This window comes from Sphaerodactylus townsendi, linkage group LG04 (genome assembly GCF_021028975.2).
Source record: "Sphaerodactylus townsendi isolate TG3544 linkage group LG04, MPM_Stown_v2.3, whole genome shotgun sequence".
NCBI classification, from domain to species: domain Eukaryota; kingdom Metazoa; phylum Chordata; class Lepidosauria; order Squamata; family Sphaerodactylidae; genus Sphaerodactylus; species Sphaerodactylus townsendi.
The window spans coordinates 1,943,962-1,962,147 of NC_059428.1; the positions used below are offsets into that span (position 1 = coordinate 1,943,962).

Here is an 18,186-nt window from a genome sequence, read left to right on the forward strand (position 1 = left end):
CCATTTTACAACCTGGTATTCTCCCACCCCCACCCCCACCCCCCCCCAAAAAAAACCAGGCCTTACAGCATTTCCAAAACACATGGCCAGCTGGCCTAATTCCCCCCAAGGAAAGGGGCCACCCTCAATGGGGCTTTCAGGAAACAACACTTGGTTTTTGTGGGAAAGTATTGGGAAACTTTAAAGGCTCTCTTTGTTGATAAGGCATGCATGTATTTCCTCGTTTTGTTAATTATGAAAAATTATATATATATAATAATAATACATTTTAAAAAAGAGACTGCCCTTAGGCTGCGTTGGAGGCCATATCTGCAGCAGCATCTCTATGCAGTAGGGGGGAAATCCAAATCTACCACACCTCCCCCTCTGCTCTGGGGTATTCTTTGCTGGGTCAGGCCCACAGAGCACCAGGGAAGTAGCTGGCAAACTGGAGTCTGGGAGACCCCGGTTCAAATCTCTGCACTGCCACGGAAGTTTAGTGGTCAGCCTTGGGCCAGTCACCTTATCTCAGCCTACCCTACCTCGTGGGGTTGTTGTTGTGGGGATAAAAAGGGGAAAAGGAGAACAGCGTCTGCTGCCTCTTGGATGCCTGCTGGGAAGAAAATCGACATAGCAAACCCGCTTTGGGTCTGGGTCAGACGCGGGCGGGCGGGCGGGCGGGCAAAGGGCTGGCAAGCAAGGAGGGTCTAGCTCGGGGCCAAGAGGCCCCACGCCCTGCAGAGCAGGTTGCCAGTGAACTTGCGCCGCGCCCGCAACCCCCAGGATGCTGCCCACAGACCTGATGCCGGACGCCCGGGAGGAGCCGCTCTGCGCAGGGCCAGTCCGGTCAGAGTCGGCTGCAGCTGGGCCAGGGAGACATGGGCGGAGTGGCTGGGATGGCGCGCGTGTTTGCTTGCACACGTGCGGGGAGGCTTGCCTTGAGAAAATGGAACCGAAGGGCTGCCTGGGGAAACCTGGCCGCGGAGAGCCACGCTGCAAAACCCCCTCCCCCACCCAGGAGCCCTTCCCCTTCCCTCCAAGAGGCCCCTCCCACCTGACTGCTCCTTCTTGGGATCTCCACTCCGGAAAGCCGCAGGATGAGGTCAGGGGCGTGTGTGTGAGTGAGGCTACTGAGAGCGCTCTGCACATGCCACAGGCATGCAGGGTGGGGAGAAATGGAGCCGCGTGCGGTGGGGGTCCCGGCGGCTCGGCCTGGCCGGCCGCCGGGCGAGTGAAGCGCCCGCCCTGCAAGGAGCAGGGCGGGCGAAGAGGGTCCTGGCAGCCTGGCCGGCCGCCGGGCAAGTAAAGCGCCCGCCCTGCTCCTTGCAGGGCGGGTGAAGATGGGACCCGGCGGCTCGGCCTGGCCGGCCGCCGGGCGAGTGAAGCGCCCGCCCTGCTCCTTGCAGGGCGGGTGAAGATGGGACCCGTGGCTCGGCTCCTGGAGCCGCAGAACAGCGGCGGAAGAGCCGCATGCGGCTCGCGAGCCGCGGGTTCCCGACCCCTGGTCTAACCAATGCAGATGCAATGTACAATTACACCCCTCAATCTAGACACCATACTCTTATCGATGCCTCCCAGAATCGCATTGGCTTTCTTGGCTGCCGCATCACACTGCTGGCTCATATTTAGTTGACGGTCTACTAAGACTTCCAGATCCCTTTCGCATGTAGTGCTGTCAATCGGGGTCCACAAAGGCAGCGTCCGGAAAAACATGAAAACATTTAAGCTATTAAAAATTTAGTTAAAATGACCAAATAATTCGATTAAAAACACAAAAAAGGGGCTTTCCGCACTACAGAAGGGAGCCAAGGTCGACTCGGTTCCCTTCAGTGGGGGGCGATTCCAGGCTGTCCGCACAGCAACTTACTTGGCCCCCTGGAACTGAGCTAAGTGGGCGGGATCATCTTGGTGCCTGTTTCGCTCCTCGATCGTGACTGGAGCTTGTGTTACCATGGGAAACGGAGCGTTCTTTTTTTACAGTTTTTACAGTTTACAGTTACATGCCCGCCACGACTCTCCCATTCTGCCCATGCCACAAAAGCGGTGCCTGATTGGTTGAACGGATGAGGTGTCGTTTCGATGCGTCCGCACTTCGAAGCTTCGAAGCGGTATCAACCTTGTTCCAGCAGAAAGGTGCAGTTCATAAGGGGGGGAACTGAGACAAAACAACGTTGAGCTCAGTTGCAGTGCGGATACACTGAAGTGAACCTAGATCAGGGGTAGGGAACCTGCGGCTCTCCAGATGTTCAGGAACTACAATTCCCATCAGCCTCTGTCAGCATGGCCAATTGGCCATGCTGGTAGGGGCTTCACCCCCCCCCCCCCCCTCCCCCCCCTCCCCCCCACCCAACACAACCCCCCCCCCCTCTCCCCCCCCCCCCCCCACCCCCCCCCCCCCCCCCCCCCCCCCCCCCCCACCCCCCCCCCCCCCCACCCCCCCCCCCCCCCACCCCCCCCCCCCCCCACCCCCCCCCCCCCCCACCCCCCCCCCCCCCCACCCCCCCCCCCCCCCACCCCCCCCCCCCCCCACCCCCCCCCCCCCCCACCCCCCCCCCCCCCCACCCCCCCCCCCCCCCACCCCCCCCCCCCCCCACCCCCCCCCCCCCCCACCCCCCCCCCCCCCCACCCCCCCCCCCCCCCACCCCCCCCCCCCCCCACCCCCCCCCCCCCCCACCCCCCCCCCCCCCCACCCCCCCCCCCCCCCACCCCCCCCCCCCCCCACCCCCCCCCCCCCCCACCCCCCCCCCCCCCCACCCCCCCCCCCCCCCACCCCCCCCCCCCCCCACCCCCCCCCCCCCCCACCCCCCCCCCCCCCCACCCCCCCCCCCCCCCACCCCCCCCCCCCCCCACCCCCCCCCCCCCCCACCCCCCCCCCCCCCCACCCCCCCCCCCCCCCACCCCCCCCCCCCCCCACCCCCCCCCCCCCCCACCCCCCCCCCCCCCCACCCCCCCCCCCCCCCACCCCCCCCCCCCCCCACCCCCCCCCCCCCCCACCCCCCCCCCCCCCCACCCCCCCCCCCCCCCACCCCCCCCCCCCCCCACCCCCCCCCCCCCCCACCCCCCCCCCCCCCCACCCCCCCCCCCCCCCACCCCCCCCCCCCCCCACCCCCCCCCCCCCCCACCCCCCCCCCCCCCCACCCCCCCCCCCCCCCACCCCCCCCCCCCCCCACCCCCCCCCCCCCCCACCCCCCCCCCCCCCCACCCCCCCCCCCCCCCACCCCCCCCCCCCCCCACCCCCCCCCCCCCCCACCCCCCCCCCCCCCCACCCCCCCCCCCCCCCACCCCCCCCCCCCCCCACCCCCCCCCCCCCCCACCCCCCCCCCCCCCCACCCCCCCCCCCCCCCACCCCCCCCCCCCCCCACCCCCCCCCCCCCCCACCCCCCCCCCCCCCCACCCCCCCCCCCCCCCACCCCCCCCCCCCCCCACCCCCCCCCCCCCCCACCCCCCCCCCCCCCCACCCCCCCCCCCCCCCACCCCCCCCCCCCCCCACCCCCCCCCCCCCCCACCCCCCCCCCCCCCCACCCCCCCCCCCCCCCACCCCCCCCCCCCCCCACCCCCCCCCCCCCCCACCCCCCCCCCCCCCCACCCCCCCCCCCCCCCACCCCCCCCCCCCCCCACCCCCCCCCCCCCCCACCCCCCCCCCCCCCCACCCCCCCCCCCCCCCACCCCCCCCCCCCCCCACCCCCCCCCCCCCCCACCCCCCCCCCCCCCCACCCCCCCCCCCCCCCACCCCCCCCCCCCCCCACCCCCCCCCCCCCCCACCCCCCCCCCCCCCCACCCCCCCCCCCCCCCACCCCCCCCCCCCCCCACCCCCCCCCCCCCCCACCCCCCCCCCCCCCCACCCCCCCCCCCCCCCACCCCCCCCCCCCCCCACCCCCCCCCCCCCCCACCCCCCCCCCCCCCCACCCCCCCCCCCCCCCACCCCCCCCCCCCCCCACCCCCCCCCCCCCCCACCCCCCCCCCCCCCCACCCCCCCCCCCCCCCACCCCCCCCCCCCCCCACCCCCCCCCCCCCCCACCCCCCCCCCCCCCCACCCCCCCCCCCCCCCACCCCCCCCCCCCCCCACCCCCCCCCCCCCCCACCCCCCCCCCCCCCCACCCCCCCCCCCCCCCACCCCCCCCCCCCCCCACCCCCCCCCCCCCCCACCCCCCCCCCCCCCCACCCCCCCCCCCCCCCACCCCCCCCCCCCCCCACCCCCCCCCCCCCCCACCCCCCCCCCCCCCCACCCCCCCCCCCCCCCACCCCCCCCCCCCCCCACCCCCCCCCCCCCCCACCCCCCCCCCCCCCCACCCCCCCCCCCCCCCACCCCCCCCCCCCCCCACCCCCCCCCCCCCCCACCCCCCCCCCCCCCCACCCCCCCCCCCCCCCACCCCCCCCCCCCCCCACCCCCCCCCCCCCCCACCCCCCCCCCCCCCCACCCCCCCCCCCCCCCACCCCCCCCCCCCCCCACCCCCCCCCCCCCCCACCCCCCCCCCCCCCCACCCCCCCCCCCCCCCACCCCCCCCCCCCCCCACCCCCCCCCCCCCCCACCCCCCCCCCCCCCCACCCCCCCCCCCCCCCACCCCCCCCCCCCCCCACCCCCCCCCCCCCCCACCCCCCCCCCCCCCCACCCCCCCCCCCCCCCACCCCCCCCCCCCCCCACCCCCCCCCCCCCCCACCCCCCCCCCCCCCCACCCCCCCCCCCCCCCACCCCCCCCCCCCCCCACCCCCCCCCCCCCCCACCCCCCCCCCCCCCCACCCCCCCCCCCCCCCACCCCCCCCCCCCCCCACCCCCCCCCCCCCCCACCCCCCCCCCCCCCCACCCCCCCCCCCCCCCACCCCCCCCCCCCCCCACCCCCCCCCCCCCCCACCCCCCCCCCCCCCCACCCCCCCCCCCCCCCACCCCCCCCCCCCCCCACCCCCCCCCCCCCCCACCCCCCCCCCCCCCCACCCCCCCCCCCCCCCACCCCCCCCCCCCCCCACCCCCCCCCCCCCCCACCCCCCCCCCCCCCCACCCCCCCCCCCCCCCACCCCCCCCCCCCCCCACCCCCCCCCCCCCCCACCCCCCCCCCCCCCCACCCCCCCCCCCCCCCACCCCCCCCCCCCCCCACCCCCCCCCCCCCCCACCCCCCCCCCCCCCCACCCCCCCCCCCCCCCACCCCCCCCCCCCCCCACCCCCCCCCCCCCCCACCCCCCCCCCCCCCCACCCCCCCCCCCCCCCACCCCCCCCCCCCCCCACCCCCCCCCCCCCCCACCCCCCCCCCCCCCCACCCCCCCCCCCCCCCACCCCCCCCCCCCCCCACCCCCCCCCCCCCCCACCCCCCCCCCCCCCCACCCCCCCCCCCCCCCACCCCCCCCCCCCCCCACCCCCCCCCCCCCCCACCCCCCCCCCCCCCCACCCCCCCCCCCCCCCACCCCCCCCCCCCCCCACCCCCCCCCCCCCCCACCCCCCCCCCCCCCCACCCCCCCCCCCCCCCACCCCCCCCCCCCCCCACCCCCCCCCCCCCCCACCCCCCCCCCCCCCCACCCCCCCCCCCCCCCACCCCCCCCCCCCCCCACCCCCCCCCCCCCCCACCCCCCCCCCCCCCCACCCCCCCCCCCCCCCACCCCCCCCCCCCCCCACCCCCCCCCCCCCCCACCCCCCCCCCCCCCCACCCCCCCCCCCCCCCACCCCCCCCCCCCCCCACCCCCCCCCCCCCCCACCCCCCCCCCCCCCCACCCCCCCCCCCCCCCACCCCCCCCCCCCCCCACCCCCCCCCCCCCCCACCCCCCCCCCCCCCCACCCCCCCCCCCCCCCACCCCCCCCCCCCCCCACCCCCCCCCCCCCCCACCCCCCCCCCCCCCCACCCCCCCCCCCCCCCACCCCCCCCCCCCCCCACCCCCCCCCCCCCCCACCCCCCCCCCCCCCCACCCCCCCCCCCCCCCACCCCCCCCCCCCCCCACCCCCCCCCCCCCCCACCCCCCCCCCCCCCCACCCCCCCCCCCCCCCACCCCCCCCCCCCCCCACCCCCCCCCCCCCCCACCCCCCCCCCCCCCCACCCCCCCCCCCCCCCACCCCCCCCCCCCCCCACCCCCCCCCCCCCCCACCCCCCCCCCCCCCCACCCCCCCCCCCCCCCACCCCCCCCCCCCCCCACCCCCCCCCCCCCCCACCCCCCCCCCCCCCCACCCCCCCCCCCCCCCACCCCCCCCCCCCCCCACCCCCCCCCCCCCCCACCCCCCCCCCCCCCCACCCCCCCCCCCCCCCACCCCCCCCCCCCCCCACCCCCCCCCCCCCCCACCCCCCCCCCCCCCCACCCCCCCCCCCCCCCACCCCCCCCCCCCCCCACCCCCCCCCCCCCCCACCCCCCCCCCCCCCCACCCCCCCCCCCCCCCACCCCCCCCCCCCCCCACCCCCCCCCCCCCCCACCCCCCCCCCCCCCCACCCCCCCCCCCCCCCACCCCCCCCCCCCCCCACCCCCCCCCCCCCCCACCCCCCCCCCCCCCCACCCCCCCCCCCCCCCACCCCCCCCCCCCCCCACCCCCCCCCCCCCCCACCCCCCCCCCCCCCCACCCCCCCCCCCCCCCACCCCCCCCCCCCCCCACCCCCCCCCCCCCCCACCCCCCCCCCCCCCCACCCCCCCCCCCCCCCACCCCCCCCCCCCCCCACCCCCCCCCCCCCCCACCCCCCCCCCCCCCCACCCCCCCCCCCCCCCACCCCCCCCCCCCCCCACCCCCCCCCCCCCCCACCCCCCCCCCCCCCCACCCCCCCCCCCCCCCACCCCCCCCCCCCCCCACCCCCCCCCCCCCCCACCCCCCCCCCCCCCCACCCCCCCCCCCCCCCACCCCCCCCCCCCCCCACCCCCCCCCCCCCCCACCCCCCCCCCCCCCCACCCCCCCCCCCCCCCACCCCCCCCCCCCCCCACCCCCCCCCCCCCCCACCCCCCCCCCCCCCCACCCCCCCCCCCCCCCACCCCCCCCCCCCCCCACCCCCCCCCCCCCCCACCCCCCCCCCCCCCCACCCCCCCCCCCCCCCACCCCCCCCCCCCCCCACCCCCCCCCCCCCCCACCCCCCCCCCCCCCCACCCCCCCCCCCCCCCACCCCCCCCCCCCCCCACCCCCCCCCCCCCCCACCCCCCCCCCCCCCCACCCCCCCCCCCCCCCACCCCCCCCCCCCCCCACCCCCCCCCCCCCCCACCCCCCCCCCCCCCCACCCCCCCCCCCCCCCACCCCCCCCCCCCCCCACCCCCCCCCCCCCCCACCCCCCCCCCCCCCCACCCCCCCCCCCCCCCACCCCCCCCCCCCCCCACCCCCCCCCCCCCCCACCCCCCCCCCCCCCCACCCCCCCCCCCCCCCACCCCCCCCCCCCCCCACCCCCCCCCCCCCCCACCCCCCCCCCCCCCCACCCCCCCCCCCCCCCACCCCCCCCCCCCCCCACCCCCCCCCCCCCCCACCCCCCCCCCCCCCCACCCCCCCCCCCCCCCACCCCCCCCCCCCCCCACCCCCCCCCCCCCCCACCCCCCCCCCCCCCCACCCCCCCCCCCCCCCACCCCCCCCCCCCCCCACCCCCCCCCCCCCCCACCCCCCCCCCCCCCCACCCCCCCCCCCCCCCACCCCCCCCCCCCCCCACCCCCCCCCCCCCCCACCCCCCCCCCCCCCCACCCCCCCCCCCCCCCACCCCCCCCCCCCCCCACCCCCCCCCCCCCCCACCCCCCCCCCCCCCCACCCCCCCCCCCCCCCACCCCCCCCCCCCCCCACCCCCCCCCCCCCCCACCCCCCCCCCCCCCCACCCCCCCCCCCCCCCACCCCCCCCCCCCCCCACCCCCCCCCCCCCCCACCCCCCCCCCCCCCCACCCCCCCCCCCCCCCACCCCCCCCCCCCCCCACCCCCCCCCCCCCCCACCCCCCCCCCCCCCCACCCCCCCCCCCCCCCACCCCCCCCCCCCCCCACCCCCCCCCCCCCCCACCCCCCCCCCCCCCCACCCCCCCCCCCCCCCACCCCCCCCCCCCCCCACCCCCCCCCCCCCCCACCCCCCCCCCCCCCCACCCCCCCCCCCCCCCACCCCCCCCCCCCCCCACCCCCCCCCCCCCCCACCCCCCCCCCCCCCCACCCCCCCCCCCCCCCACCCCCCCCCCCCCCCACCCCCCCCCCCCCCCACCCCCCCCCCCCCCCACCCCCCCCCCCCCCCACCCCCCCCCCCCCCCACCCCCCCCCCCCCCCACCCCCCCCCCCCCCCACCCCCCCCCCCCCCCACCCCCCCCCCCCCCCACCCCCCCCCCCCCCCACCCCCCCCCCCCCCCACCCCCCCCCCCCCCCACCCCCCCCCCCCCCCACCCCCCCCCCCCCCCACCCCCCCCCCCCCCCACCCCCCCCCCCCCCCACCCCCCCCCCCCCCCACCCCCCCCCCCCCCCACCCCCCCCCCCCCCCACCCCCCCCCCCCCCCACCCCCCCCCCCCCCCACCCCCCCCCCCCCCCACCCCCCCCCCCCCCCACCCCCCCCCCCCCCCACCCCCCCCCCCCCCCACCCCCCCCCCCCCCCACCCCCCCCCCCCCCCACCCCCCCCCCCCCCCACCCCCCCCCCCCCCCACCCCCCCCCCCCCCCACCCCCCCCCCCCCCCACCCCCCCCCCCCCCCACCCCCCCCCCCCCCCACCCCCCCCCCCCCCCACCCCCCCCCCCCCCCACCCCCCCCCCCCCCCACCCCCCCCCCCCCCCACCCCCCCCCCCCCCCACCCCCCCCCCCCCCCACCCCCCCCCCCCCCCACCCCCCCCCCCCCCCACCCCCCCCCCCCCCCACCCCCCCCCCCCCCCACCCCCCCCCCCCCCCACCCCCCCCCCCCCCCACCCCCCCCCCCCCCCACCCCCCCCCCCCCCCACCCCCCCCCCCCCCCACCCCCCCCCCCCCCCACCCCCCCCCCCCCCCACCCCCCCCCCCCCCCACCCCCCCCCCCCCCCACCCCCCCCCCCCCCCACCCCCCCCCCCCCCCACCCCCCCCCCCCCCCACCCCCCCCCCCCCCCACCCCCCCCCCCCCCCACCCCCCCCCCCCCCCACCCCCCCCCCCCCCCACCCCCCCCCCCCCCCACCCCCCCCCCCCCCCACCCCCCCCCCCCCCCACCCCCCCCCCCCCCCACCCCCCCCCCCCCCCACCCCCCCCCCCCCCCACCCCCCCCCCCCCCCACCCCCCCCCCCCCCCACCCCCCCCCCCCCCCACCCCCCCCCCCCCCCACCCCCCCCCCCCCCCACCCCCCCCCCCCCCCACCCCCCCCCCCCCCCACCCCCCCCCCCCCCCACCCCCCCCCCCCCCCACCCCCCCCCCCCCCCACCCCCCCCCCCCCCCACCCCCCCCCCCCCCCACCCCCCCCCCCCCCCACCCCCCCCCCCCCCCACCCCCCCCCCCCCCCACCCCCCCCCCCCCCCACCCCCCCCCCCCCCCACCCCCCCCCCCCCCCACCCCCCCCCCCCCCCACCCCCCCCCCCCCCCACCCCCCCCCCCCCCCACCCCCCCCCCCCCCCACCCCCCCCCCCCCCCACCCCCCCCCCCCCCCACCCCCCCCCCCCCCCACCCCCCCCCCCCCCCACCCCCCCCCCCCCCCACCCCCCCCCCCCCCCACCCCCCCCCCCCCCCACCCCCCCCCCCCCCCACCCCCCCCCCCCCCCACCCCCCCCCCCCCCCACCCCCCCCCCCCCCCACCCCCCCCCCCCCCCACCCCCCCCCCCCCCCACCCCCCCCCCCCCCCACCCCCCCCCCCCCCCACCCCCCCCCCCCCCCACCCCCCCCCCCCCCCACCCCCCCCCCCCCCCACCCCCCCCCCCCCCCACCCCCCCCCCCCCCCACCCCCCCCCCCCCCCACCCCCCCCCCCCCCCACCCCCCCCCCCCCCCACCCCCCCCCCCCCCCACCCCCCCCCCCCCCCACCCCCCCCCCCCCCCACCCCCCCCCCCCCCCACCCCCCCCCCCCCCCACCCCCCCCCCCCCCCACCCCCCCCCCCCCCCACCCCCCCCCCCCCCCACCCCCCCCCCCCCCCACCCCCCCCCCCCCCCACCCCCCCCCCCCCCCACCCCCCCCCCCCCCCACCCCCCCCCCCCCCCACCCCCCCCCCCCCCCACCCCCCCCCCCCCCCACCCCCCCCCCCCCCCACCCCCCCCCCCCCCCACCCCCCCCCCCCCCCACCCCCCCCCCCCCCCACCCCCCCCCCCCCCCACCCCCCCCCCCCCCCACCCCCCCCCCCCCCCACCCCCCCCCCCCCCCACCCCCCCCCCCCCCCACCCCCCCCCCCCCCCACCCCCCCCCCCCCCCACCCCCCCCCCCCCCCACCCCCCCCCCCCCCCACCCCCCCCCCCCCCCACCCCCCCCCCCCCCCACCCCCCCCCCCCCCCACCCCCCCCCCCCCCCACCCCCCCCCCCCCCCACCCCCCCCCCCCCCCACCCCCCCCCCCCCCCACCCCCCCCCCCCCCCACCCCCCCCCCCCCCCACCCCCCCCCCCCCCCACCCCCCCCCCCCCCCACCCCCCCCCCCCCCCACCCCCCCCCCCCCCCACCCCCCCCCCCCCCCACCCCCCCCCCCCCCCACCCCCCCCCCCCCCCACCCCCCCCCCCCCCCACCCCCCCCCCCCCCCACCCCCCCCCCCCCCCACCCCCCCCCCCCCCCACCCCCCCCCCCCCCCACCCCCCCCCCCCCCCACCCCCCCCCCCCCCCACCCCCCCCCCCCCCCACCCCCCCCCCCCCCCACCCCCCCCCCCCCCCACCCCCCCCCCCCCCCACCCCCCCCCCCCCCCACCCCCCCCCCCCCCCACCCCCCCCCCCCCCCACCCCCCCCCCCCCCCACCCCCCCCCCCCCCCACCCCCCCCCCCCCCCACCCCCCCCCCCCCCCACCCCCCCCCCCCCCCACCCCCCCCCCCCCCCACCCCCCCCCCCCCCCACCCCCCCCCCCCCCCACCCCCCCCCCCCCCCACCCCCCCCCCCCCCCACCCCCCCCCCCCCCCACCCCCCCCCCCCCCCACCCCCCCCCCCCCCCACCCCCCCCCCCCCCCACCCCCCCCCCCCCCCACCCCCCCCCCCCCCCACCCCCCCCCCCCCCCACCCCCCCCCCCCCCCACCCCCCCCCCCCCCCACCCCCCCCCCCCCCCACCCCCCCCCCCCCCCACCCCCCCCCCCCCCCACCCCCCCCCCCCCCCACCCCCCCCCCCCCCCACCCCCCCCCCCCCCCACCCCCCCCCCCCCCCACCCCCCCCCCCCCCCACCCCCCCCCCCCCCCACCCCCCCCCCCCCCCACCCCCCCCCCCCCCCACCCCCCCCCCCCCCCACCCCCCCCCCCCCCCACCCCCCCCCCCCCCCACCCCCCCCCCCCCCCACCCCCCCCCCCCCCCACCCCCCCCCCCCCCCACCCCCCCCCCCCCCCACCCCCCCCCCCCCCCACCCCCCCCCCCCCCCACCCCCCCCCCCCCCCACCCCCCCCCCCCCCCACCCCCCCCCCCCCCCACCCCCCCCCCCCCCCACCCCCCCCCCCCCCCACCCCCCCCCCCCCCCACCCCCCCCCCCCCCCACCCCCCCCCCCCCCCACCCCCCCCCCCCCCCACCCCCCCCCCCCCCCACCCCCCCCCCCCCCCACCCCCCCCCCCCCCCACCCCCCCCCCCCCCCACCCCCCCCCCCCCCCACCCCCCCCCCCCCCCACCCCCCCCCCCCCCCACCCCCCCCCCCCCCCACCCCCCCCCCCCCCCACCCCCCCCCCCCCCCACCCCCCCCCCCCCCCACCCCCCCCCCCCCCCACCCCCCCCCCCCCCCACCCCCCCCCCCCCCCACCCCCCCCCCCCCCCACCCCCCCCCCCCCCCACCCCCCCCCCCCCCCACCCCCCCCCCCCCCCACCCCCCCCCCCCCCCACCCCCCCCCCCCCCCACCCCCCCCCCCCCCCACCCCCCCCCCCCCCCACCCCCCCCCCCCCCCACCCCCCCCCCCCCCCACCCCCCCCCCCCCCCACCCCCCCCCCCCCCCACCCCCCCCCCCCCCCACCCCCCCCCCCCCCCACCCCCCCCCCCCCCCACCCCCCCCCCCCCCCACCCCCCCCCCCCCCCACCCCCCCCCCCCCCCACCCCCCCCCCCCCCCACCCCCCCCCCCCCCCACCCCCCCCCCCCCCCACCCCCCCCCCCCCCCACCCCCCCCCCCCCCCACCCCCCCCCCCCCCCACCCCCCCCCCCCCCCACCCCCCCCCCCCCCCACCCCCCCCCCCCCCCACCCCCCCCCCCCCCCACCCCCCCCCCCCCCCACCCCCCCCCCCCCCCACCCCCCCCCCCCCCCACCCCCCCCCCCCCCCACCCCCCCCCCCCCCCACCCCCCCCCCCCCCCACCCCCCCCCCCCCCCACCCCCCCCCCCCCCCACCCCCCCCCCCCCCCACCCCCCCCCCCCCCCACCCCCCCCCCCCCCCACCCCCCCCCCCCCCCACCCCCCCCCCCCCCCACCCCCCCCCCCCCCCACCCCCCCCCCCCCCCACCCCCCCCCCCCCCCACCCCCCCCCCCCCCCACCCCCCCCCCCCCCCACCCCCCCCCCCCCCCACCCCCCCCCCCCCCCACCCCCCCCCCCCCCCACCCCCCCCCCCCCCCACCCCCCCCCCCCCCCACCCCCCCCCCCCCCCACCCCCCCCCCCCCCCACCCCCCCCCCCCCCCACCCCCCCCCCCCCCCACCCCCCCCCCCCCCCACCCCCCCCCCCCCCCACCCCCCCCCCCCCCCACCCCCCCCCCCCCCCACCCCCCCCCCCCCCCACCCCCCCCCCCCCCCACCCCCCCCCCCCCCCACCCCCCCCCCCCCCCACCCCCCCCCCCCCCCACCCCCCCCCCCCCCCACCCCCCCCCCCCCCCACCCCCCCCCCCCCCCACCCCCCCCCCCCCCCACCCCCCCCCCCCCCCACCCCCCCCCCCCCCCACCCCCCCCCCCCCCCACCCCCCCCCCCCCCCACCCCCCCCCCCCCCCACCCCCCCCCCCCCCCACCCCCCCCCCCCCCCACCCCCCCCCCCCCCCACCCCCCCCCCCCCCCACCCCCCCCCCCCCCCACCCCCCCCCCCCCCCACCCCCCCCCCCCCCCACCCCCCCCCCCCCCCACCCCCCCCCCCCCCCACCCCCCCCCCCCCCCACCCCCCCCCCCCCCCACCCCCCCCCCCCCCCACCCCCCCCCCCCCCCACCCCCCCCCCCCCCCACCCCCCCCCCCCCCCACCCCCCCCCCCCCCCACCCCCCCCCCCCCCCACCCCCCCCCCCCCCCACCCCCCCCCCCCCCCACCCCCCCCCCCCCCCACCCCCCCCCCCCCCCACCCCCCCCCCCCCCCACCCCCCCCCCCCCCCACCCCCCCCCCCCCCCACCCCCCCCCCCCCCCACCCCCCCCCCCCCCCACCCCCCCCCCCCCCCACCCCCCCCCCCCCCCACCCCCCCCCCCCCCCACCCCCCCCCCCCCCCACCCCCCCCCCCCCCCACCCCCCCCCCCCCCCACCCCCCCCCCCCCCCACCCCCCCCCCCCCCCACCCCCCCCCCCCCCCACCCCCCCCCCCCCCCACCCCCCCCCCCCCCCACCCCCCCCCCCCCCCACCCCCCCCCCCCCCCACCCCCCCCCCCCCCCACCCCCCCCCCCCCCCACCCCCCCCCCCCCCCACCCCCCCCCCCCCCCACCCCCCCCCCCCCCCACCCCCCCCCCCCCCCACCCCCCCCCCCCCCCACCCCCCCCCCCCCCCACCCCCCCCCCCCCCCACCCCCCCCCCCCCCCACCCCCCCCCCCCCCCACCCCCCCCCCCCCCCACCCCCCCCCCCCCCCACCCCCCCCCCCCCCCACCCCCCCCCCCCCCCACCCCCCCCCCCCCCCACCCCCCCCCCCCCCCACCCCCCCCCCCCCCCACCCCCCCCCCCCCCCACCCCCCCCCCCCCCCACCCCCCCCCCCCCCCACCCCCCCCCCCCCCCACCCCCCCCCCCCCCCACCCCCCCCCCCCCCCACCCCCCCCCCCCCCCACCCCCCCCCCCCCCCACCCCCCCCCCCCCCCACCCCCCCCCCCCCCCACCCCCCCCCCCCCCCACCCCCCCCCCCCCCCACCCCCCCCCCCCCCCACCCCCCCCCCCCCCCACCCCCCCCCCCCCCCACCCCCCCCCCCCCCCACCCCCCCCCCCCCCCACCCCCCCCCCCCCCCACCCCCCCCCCCCCCCACCCCCCCCCCCCCCCACCCCCCCCCCCCCCCACCCCCCCCCCCCCCCACCCCCCCCCCCCCCCACCCCCCCCCCCCCCCACCCCCCCCCCCCCCCACCCCCCCCCCCCCCCACCCCCCCCCCCCCCCACCCCCCCCCCCCCCCACCCCCCCCCCCCCCCACCCCCCCCCCCCCCCACCCCCCCCCCCCCCCACCCCCCCCCCCCCCCACCCCCCCCCCCCCCCACCCCCCCCCCCCCCCACCCCCCCCCCCCCCCACCCCCCCCCCCCCCCACCCCCCCCCCCCCCCACCCCCCCCCCCCCCCACCCCCCCCCCCCCCCACCCCCCCCCCCCCCCACCCCCCCCCCCCCCCACCCCCCCCCCCCCCCACCCCCCCCCCCCCCCACCCCCCCCCCCCCCCACCCCCCCCCCCCCCCACCCCCCCCCCCCCCCACCCCCCCCCCCCCCCACCCCCCCCCCCCCCCACCCCCCCCCCCCCCCACCCCCCCCCCCCCCCACCCCCCCCCCCCCCCACCCCCCCCCCCCCCCACCCCCCCCCCCCCCCACCCCCCCCCCCCCCCACCCCCCCCCCCCCCCACCCCCCCCCCCCCCCACCCCCCCCCCCCCCCACCCCCCCCCCCCCCCACCCCCCCCCCCCCCCACCCCCCCCCCCCCCCACCCCCCCCCCCCCCCACCCCCCCCCCCCCCCACCCCCCCCCCCCCCCACCCCCCCCCCCCCCCACCCCCCCCCCCCCCCACCCCCCCCCCCCCCCACCCCCCCCCCCCCCCACCCCCCCCCCCCCCCACCCCCCCCCCCCCCCACCCCCCCCCCCCCCCACCCCCCCCCCCCCCCACCCCCCCCCCCCCCCACCCCCCCCCCCCCCCACCCCCCCCCCCCCCCACCCCCCCCCCCCCCCACCCCCCCCCCCCCCCACCCCCCCCCCCCCCCACCCCCCCCCCCCCCCACCCCCCCCCCCCCCCACCCCCCCCCCCCCCCACCCCCCCCCCCCCCCACCCCCCCCCCCCCCCACCCCCCCCCCCCCCCACCCCCCCCCCCCCCCACCCCCCCCCCCCCCCACCCCCCCCCCCCCCCACCCCCCCCCCCCCCCACCCCCCCCCCCCCCCACCCCCCCCCCCCCCCACCCCCCCCCCCCCCCACCCCCCCCCCCCCCCACCCCCCCCCCCCCCCACCCCCCCCCCCCCCCACCCCCCCCCCCCCCCACCCCCCCCCCCCCCCACCCCCCCCCCCCCCCACCCCCCCCCCCCCCCACCCCCCCCCCCCCCCACCCCCCCCCCCCCCCACCCCCCCCCCCCCCCACCCCCCCCCCCCCCCACCCCCCCCCCCCCCCACCCCCCCCCCCCCCCACCCCCCCCCCCCCCCACCCCCCCCCCCCCCCACCCCCCCCCCCCCCCACCCCCCCCCCCCCCCACCCCCCCCCCCCCCCACCCCCCCCCCCCCCCACCCCCCCCCCCCCCCACCCCCCCCCCCCCCCACCCCCCCCCCCCCCCACCCCCCCCCCCCCCCACCCCCCCCCCCCCCCACCCCCCCCCCCCCCCACCCCCCCCCCCCCCCACCCCCCCCCCCCCCCACCCCCCCCCCCCCCCACCCCCCCCCCCCCCCACCCCCCCCCCCCCCCACCCCCCCCCCCCCCCACCCCCCCCCCCCCCCACCCCCCCCCCCCCCCACCCCCCCCCCCCCCCACCCCCCCCCCCCCCCACCCCCCCCCCCCCCCACCCCCCCCCCCCCCCACCCCCCCCCCCCCCCACCCCCCCCCCCCCCCACCCCCCCCCCCCCCCACCCCCCCCCCCCCCCACCCCCCCCCCCCCCCACCCCCCCCCCCCCCCACCCCCCCCCCCCCCCACCCCCCCCCCCCCCCACCCCCCCCCCCCCCCACCCCCCCCCCCCCCCACCCCCCCCCCCCCCCACCCCCCCCCCCCCCCACCCCCCCCCCCCCCCACCCCCCCCCCCCCCCACCCCCCCCCCCCCCCACCCCCCCCCCCCCCCACCCCCCCCCCCCCCCACCCCCCCCCCCCCCCACCCCCCCCCCCCCCCACCCCCCCCCCCCCCCACCCCCCCCCCCCCCCACCCCCCCCCCCCCCCACCCCCCCCCCCCCCCACCCCCCCCCCCCCCCACCCCCCCCCCCCCCCACCCCCCCCCCCCCCCACCCCCCCCCCCCCCCACCCCCCCCCCCCCCCACCCCCCCCCCCCCCCACCCCCCCCCCCCCCCACCCCCCCCCCCCCCCACCCCCCCCCCCCCCCACCCCCCCCCCCCCCCACCCCCCCCCCCCCCCACCCCCCCCCCCCCCCACCCCCCCCCCCCCCCACCCCCCCCCCCCCCCACCCCCCCCCCCCCCCACCCCCCCCCCCCCCCACCCCCCCCCCCCCCCACCCCCCCCCCCCCCCACCCCCCCCCCCCCCCACCCCCCCCCCCCCCCACCCCCCCCCCCCCCCACCCCCCCCCCCCCCCACCCCCCCCCCCCCCCACCCCCCCCCCCCCCCACCCCCCCCCCCCCCCACCCCCCCCCCCCCCCACCCCCCCCCCCCCCCACCCCCCCCCCCCCCCACCCCCCCCCCCCCCCACCCCCCCCCCCCCCCACCCCCCCCCCCCCCCACCCCCCCCCCCCCCCACCCCCCCCCCCCCCCACCCCCCCCCCCCCCCACCCCCCCCCCCCCCCACCCCCCCCCCCCCCCACCCCCCCCCCCCCCCACCCCCCCCCCCCCCCACCCCCCCCCCCCCCCACCCCCCCCCCCCCCCACCCCCCCCCCCCCCCACCCCCCCCCCCCCCCACCCCCCCCCCCCCCCACCCCCCCCCCCCCCCACCCCCCCCCCCCCCCACCCCCCCCCCCCCCCACCCCCCCCCCCCCCCACCCCCCCCCCCCCCCACCCCCCCCCCCCCCCACCCCCCCCCCCCCCCACCCCCCCCCCCCCCCACCCCCCCCCCCCCCCACCCCCCCCCCCCCCCACCCCCCCCCCCCCCCACCCCCCCCCCCCCCCACCCCCCCCCCCCCCCACCCCCCCCCCCCCCCACCCCCCCCCCCCCCCACCCCCCCCCCCCCCCACCCCCCCCCCCCCCCACCCCCCCCCCCCCCCACCCCCCCCCCCCCCCACCCCCCCCCCCCCCCACCCCCCCCCCCCCCCACCCCCCCCCCCCCCCACCCCCCCCCCCCCCCACCCCCCCCCCCCCCCACCCCCGGTTCTGGTTGTGGTGTATGCTGTGGTTGTGGTCTAGGTTCTGGTTGTAGTGCACGCTGTGGCTGTGGTCTGGGTTCTCGTTGTGGTCTAGCTTCTGGTTGTAGTGTACGCTGTGGTTGTGGTCTAGATTCTGGTTGTAGTGTATGCTGTGATTGTGGTCTAGATTCTTGTACTAGTGTACGCTGTGATTGTGATCTAGATTCTGGTTGTAGTGTACGCTGTGGTTGTGGTCTAGATTCTGGTTGCAGTGTACGCTGTGGTTGTGGTCTAGGTTCTGGTTGCGGTGTACGCTGTGGTTGTGGTCTAAGTTCCGGTTGTATTGCATGCTGTGGTTGTGGTCTAGGTTCTGGTTGTAGTGTACGCTGTGGTTGTGGTCTAGGTTCTGGTTCTAGTGTACGCTGTGGTTGTGGTCTAGGCTCTGGTTGCAGTGTACGCTGTGGTTGTGGTCTAAGTTCCGGCTGTGGTGTATACAGTGGTTGTGGTCTAGATTCCGGTTGTAGTGTATGCTGTGATCGTTGTCTAGGTTCTGGCTGCGAGGTATGTTTTGCAGGCAGTAACCGTGACTGTGTACGTTTTACAGGCAATGTATCTTGTGGTTCCGGTGGAGGTTCTGGCTCTGACGTTGCCTCCGTGGTATCTTCTGGTTCCGATTCAGAGTCTGACGGTTCCCGTTCCTTGTATGATTTAGCAAGCCTGAAGACACAAAGTACAAGGCAGTGAGTGGGCCTTCAGTGTGGATTGTGCATTCAAACAACAACTTGAAATGGGAGCTGGGACTTCTCCTTGTGTAGAGGTATACACCAAACAACACTACCATAGCCTTGTGATACGATACCAAGAAGAATGTGAGCTTACTTGTCCATGTATATATAAAGTGCCATCAAGTGAC

The 18,186-nt window shown here is 86.9% G+C and overlaps 1 protein-coding gene across 1 annotated transcript in view; it reads right to left on the reverse strand.

Annotated features, from left to right (window-relative positions):
- Positions 1 to 686: 686 nt before the first annotated feature.
- The window catches only part of LOC125430760 (disintegrin and metalloproteinase domain-containing protein 30-like), a 34,224-nt gene continuing 16,724 nt past the window's right edge, over positions 687 to 18,186 (reverse strand). Inside the window, exons 8-9 of the mRNA XM_048492963.1 lie at positions 17,294 to 17,990; positions 687 to 842 (exon numbers count right to left, since the gene is read on the reverse strand). Of these exons, the coding sequence (XP_048348920.1) occupies positions 687 to 842; positions 17,294 to 17,990 (853 nt within the window). The remainder of the gene's footprint in view (positions 843 to 17,293; positions 17,991 to 18,186) is intronic.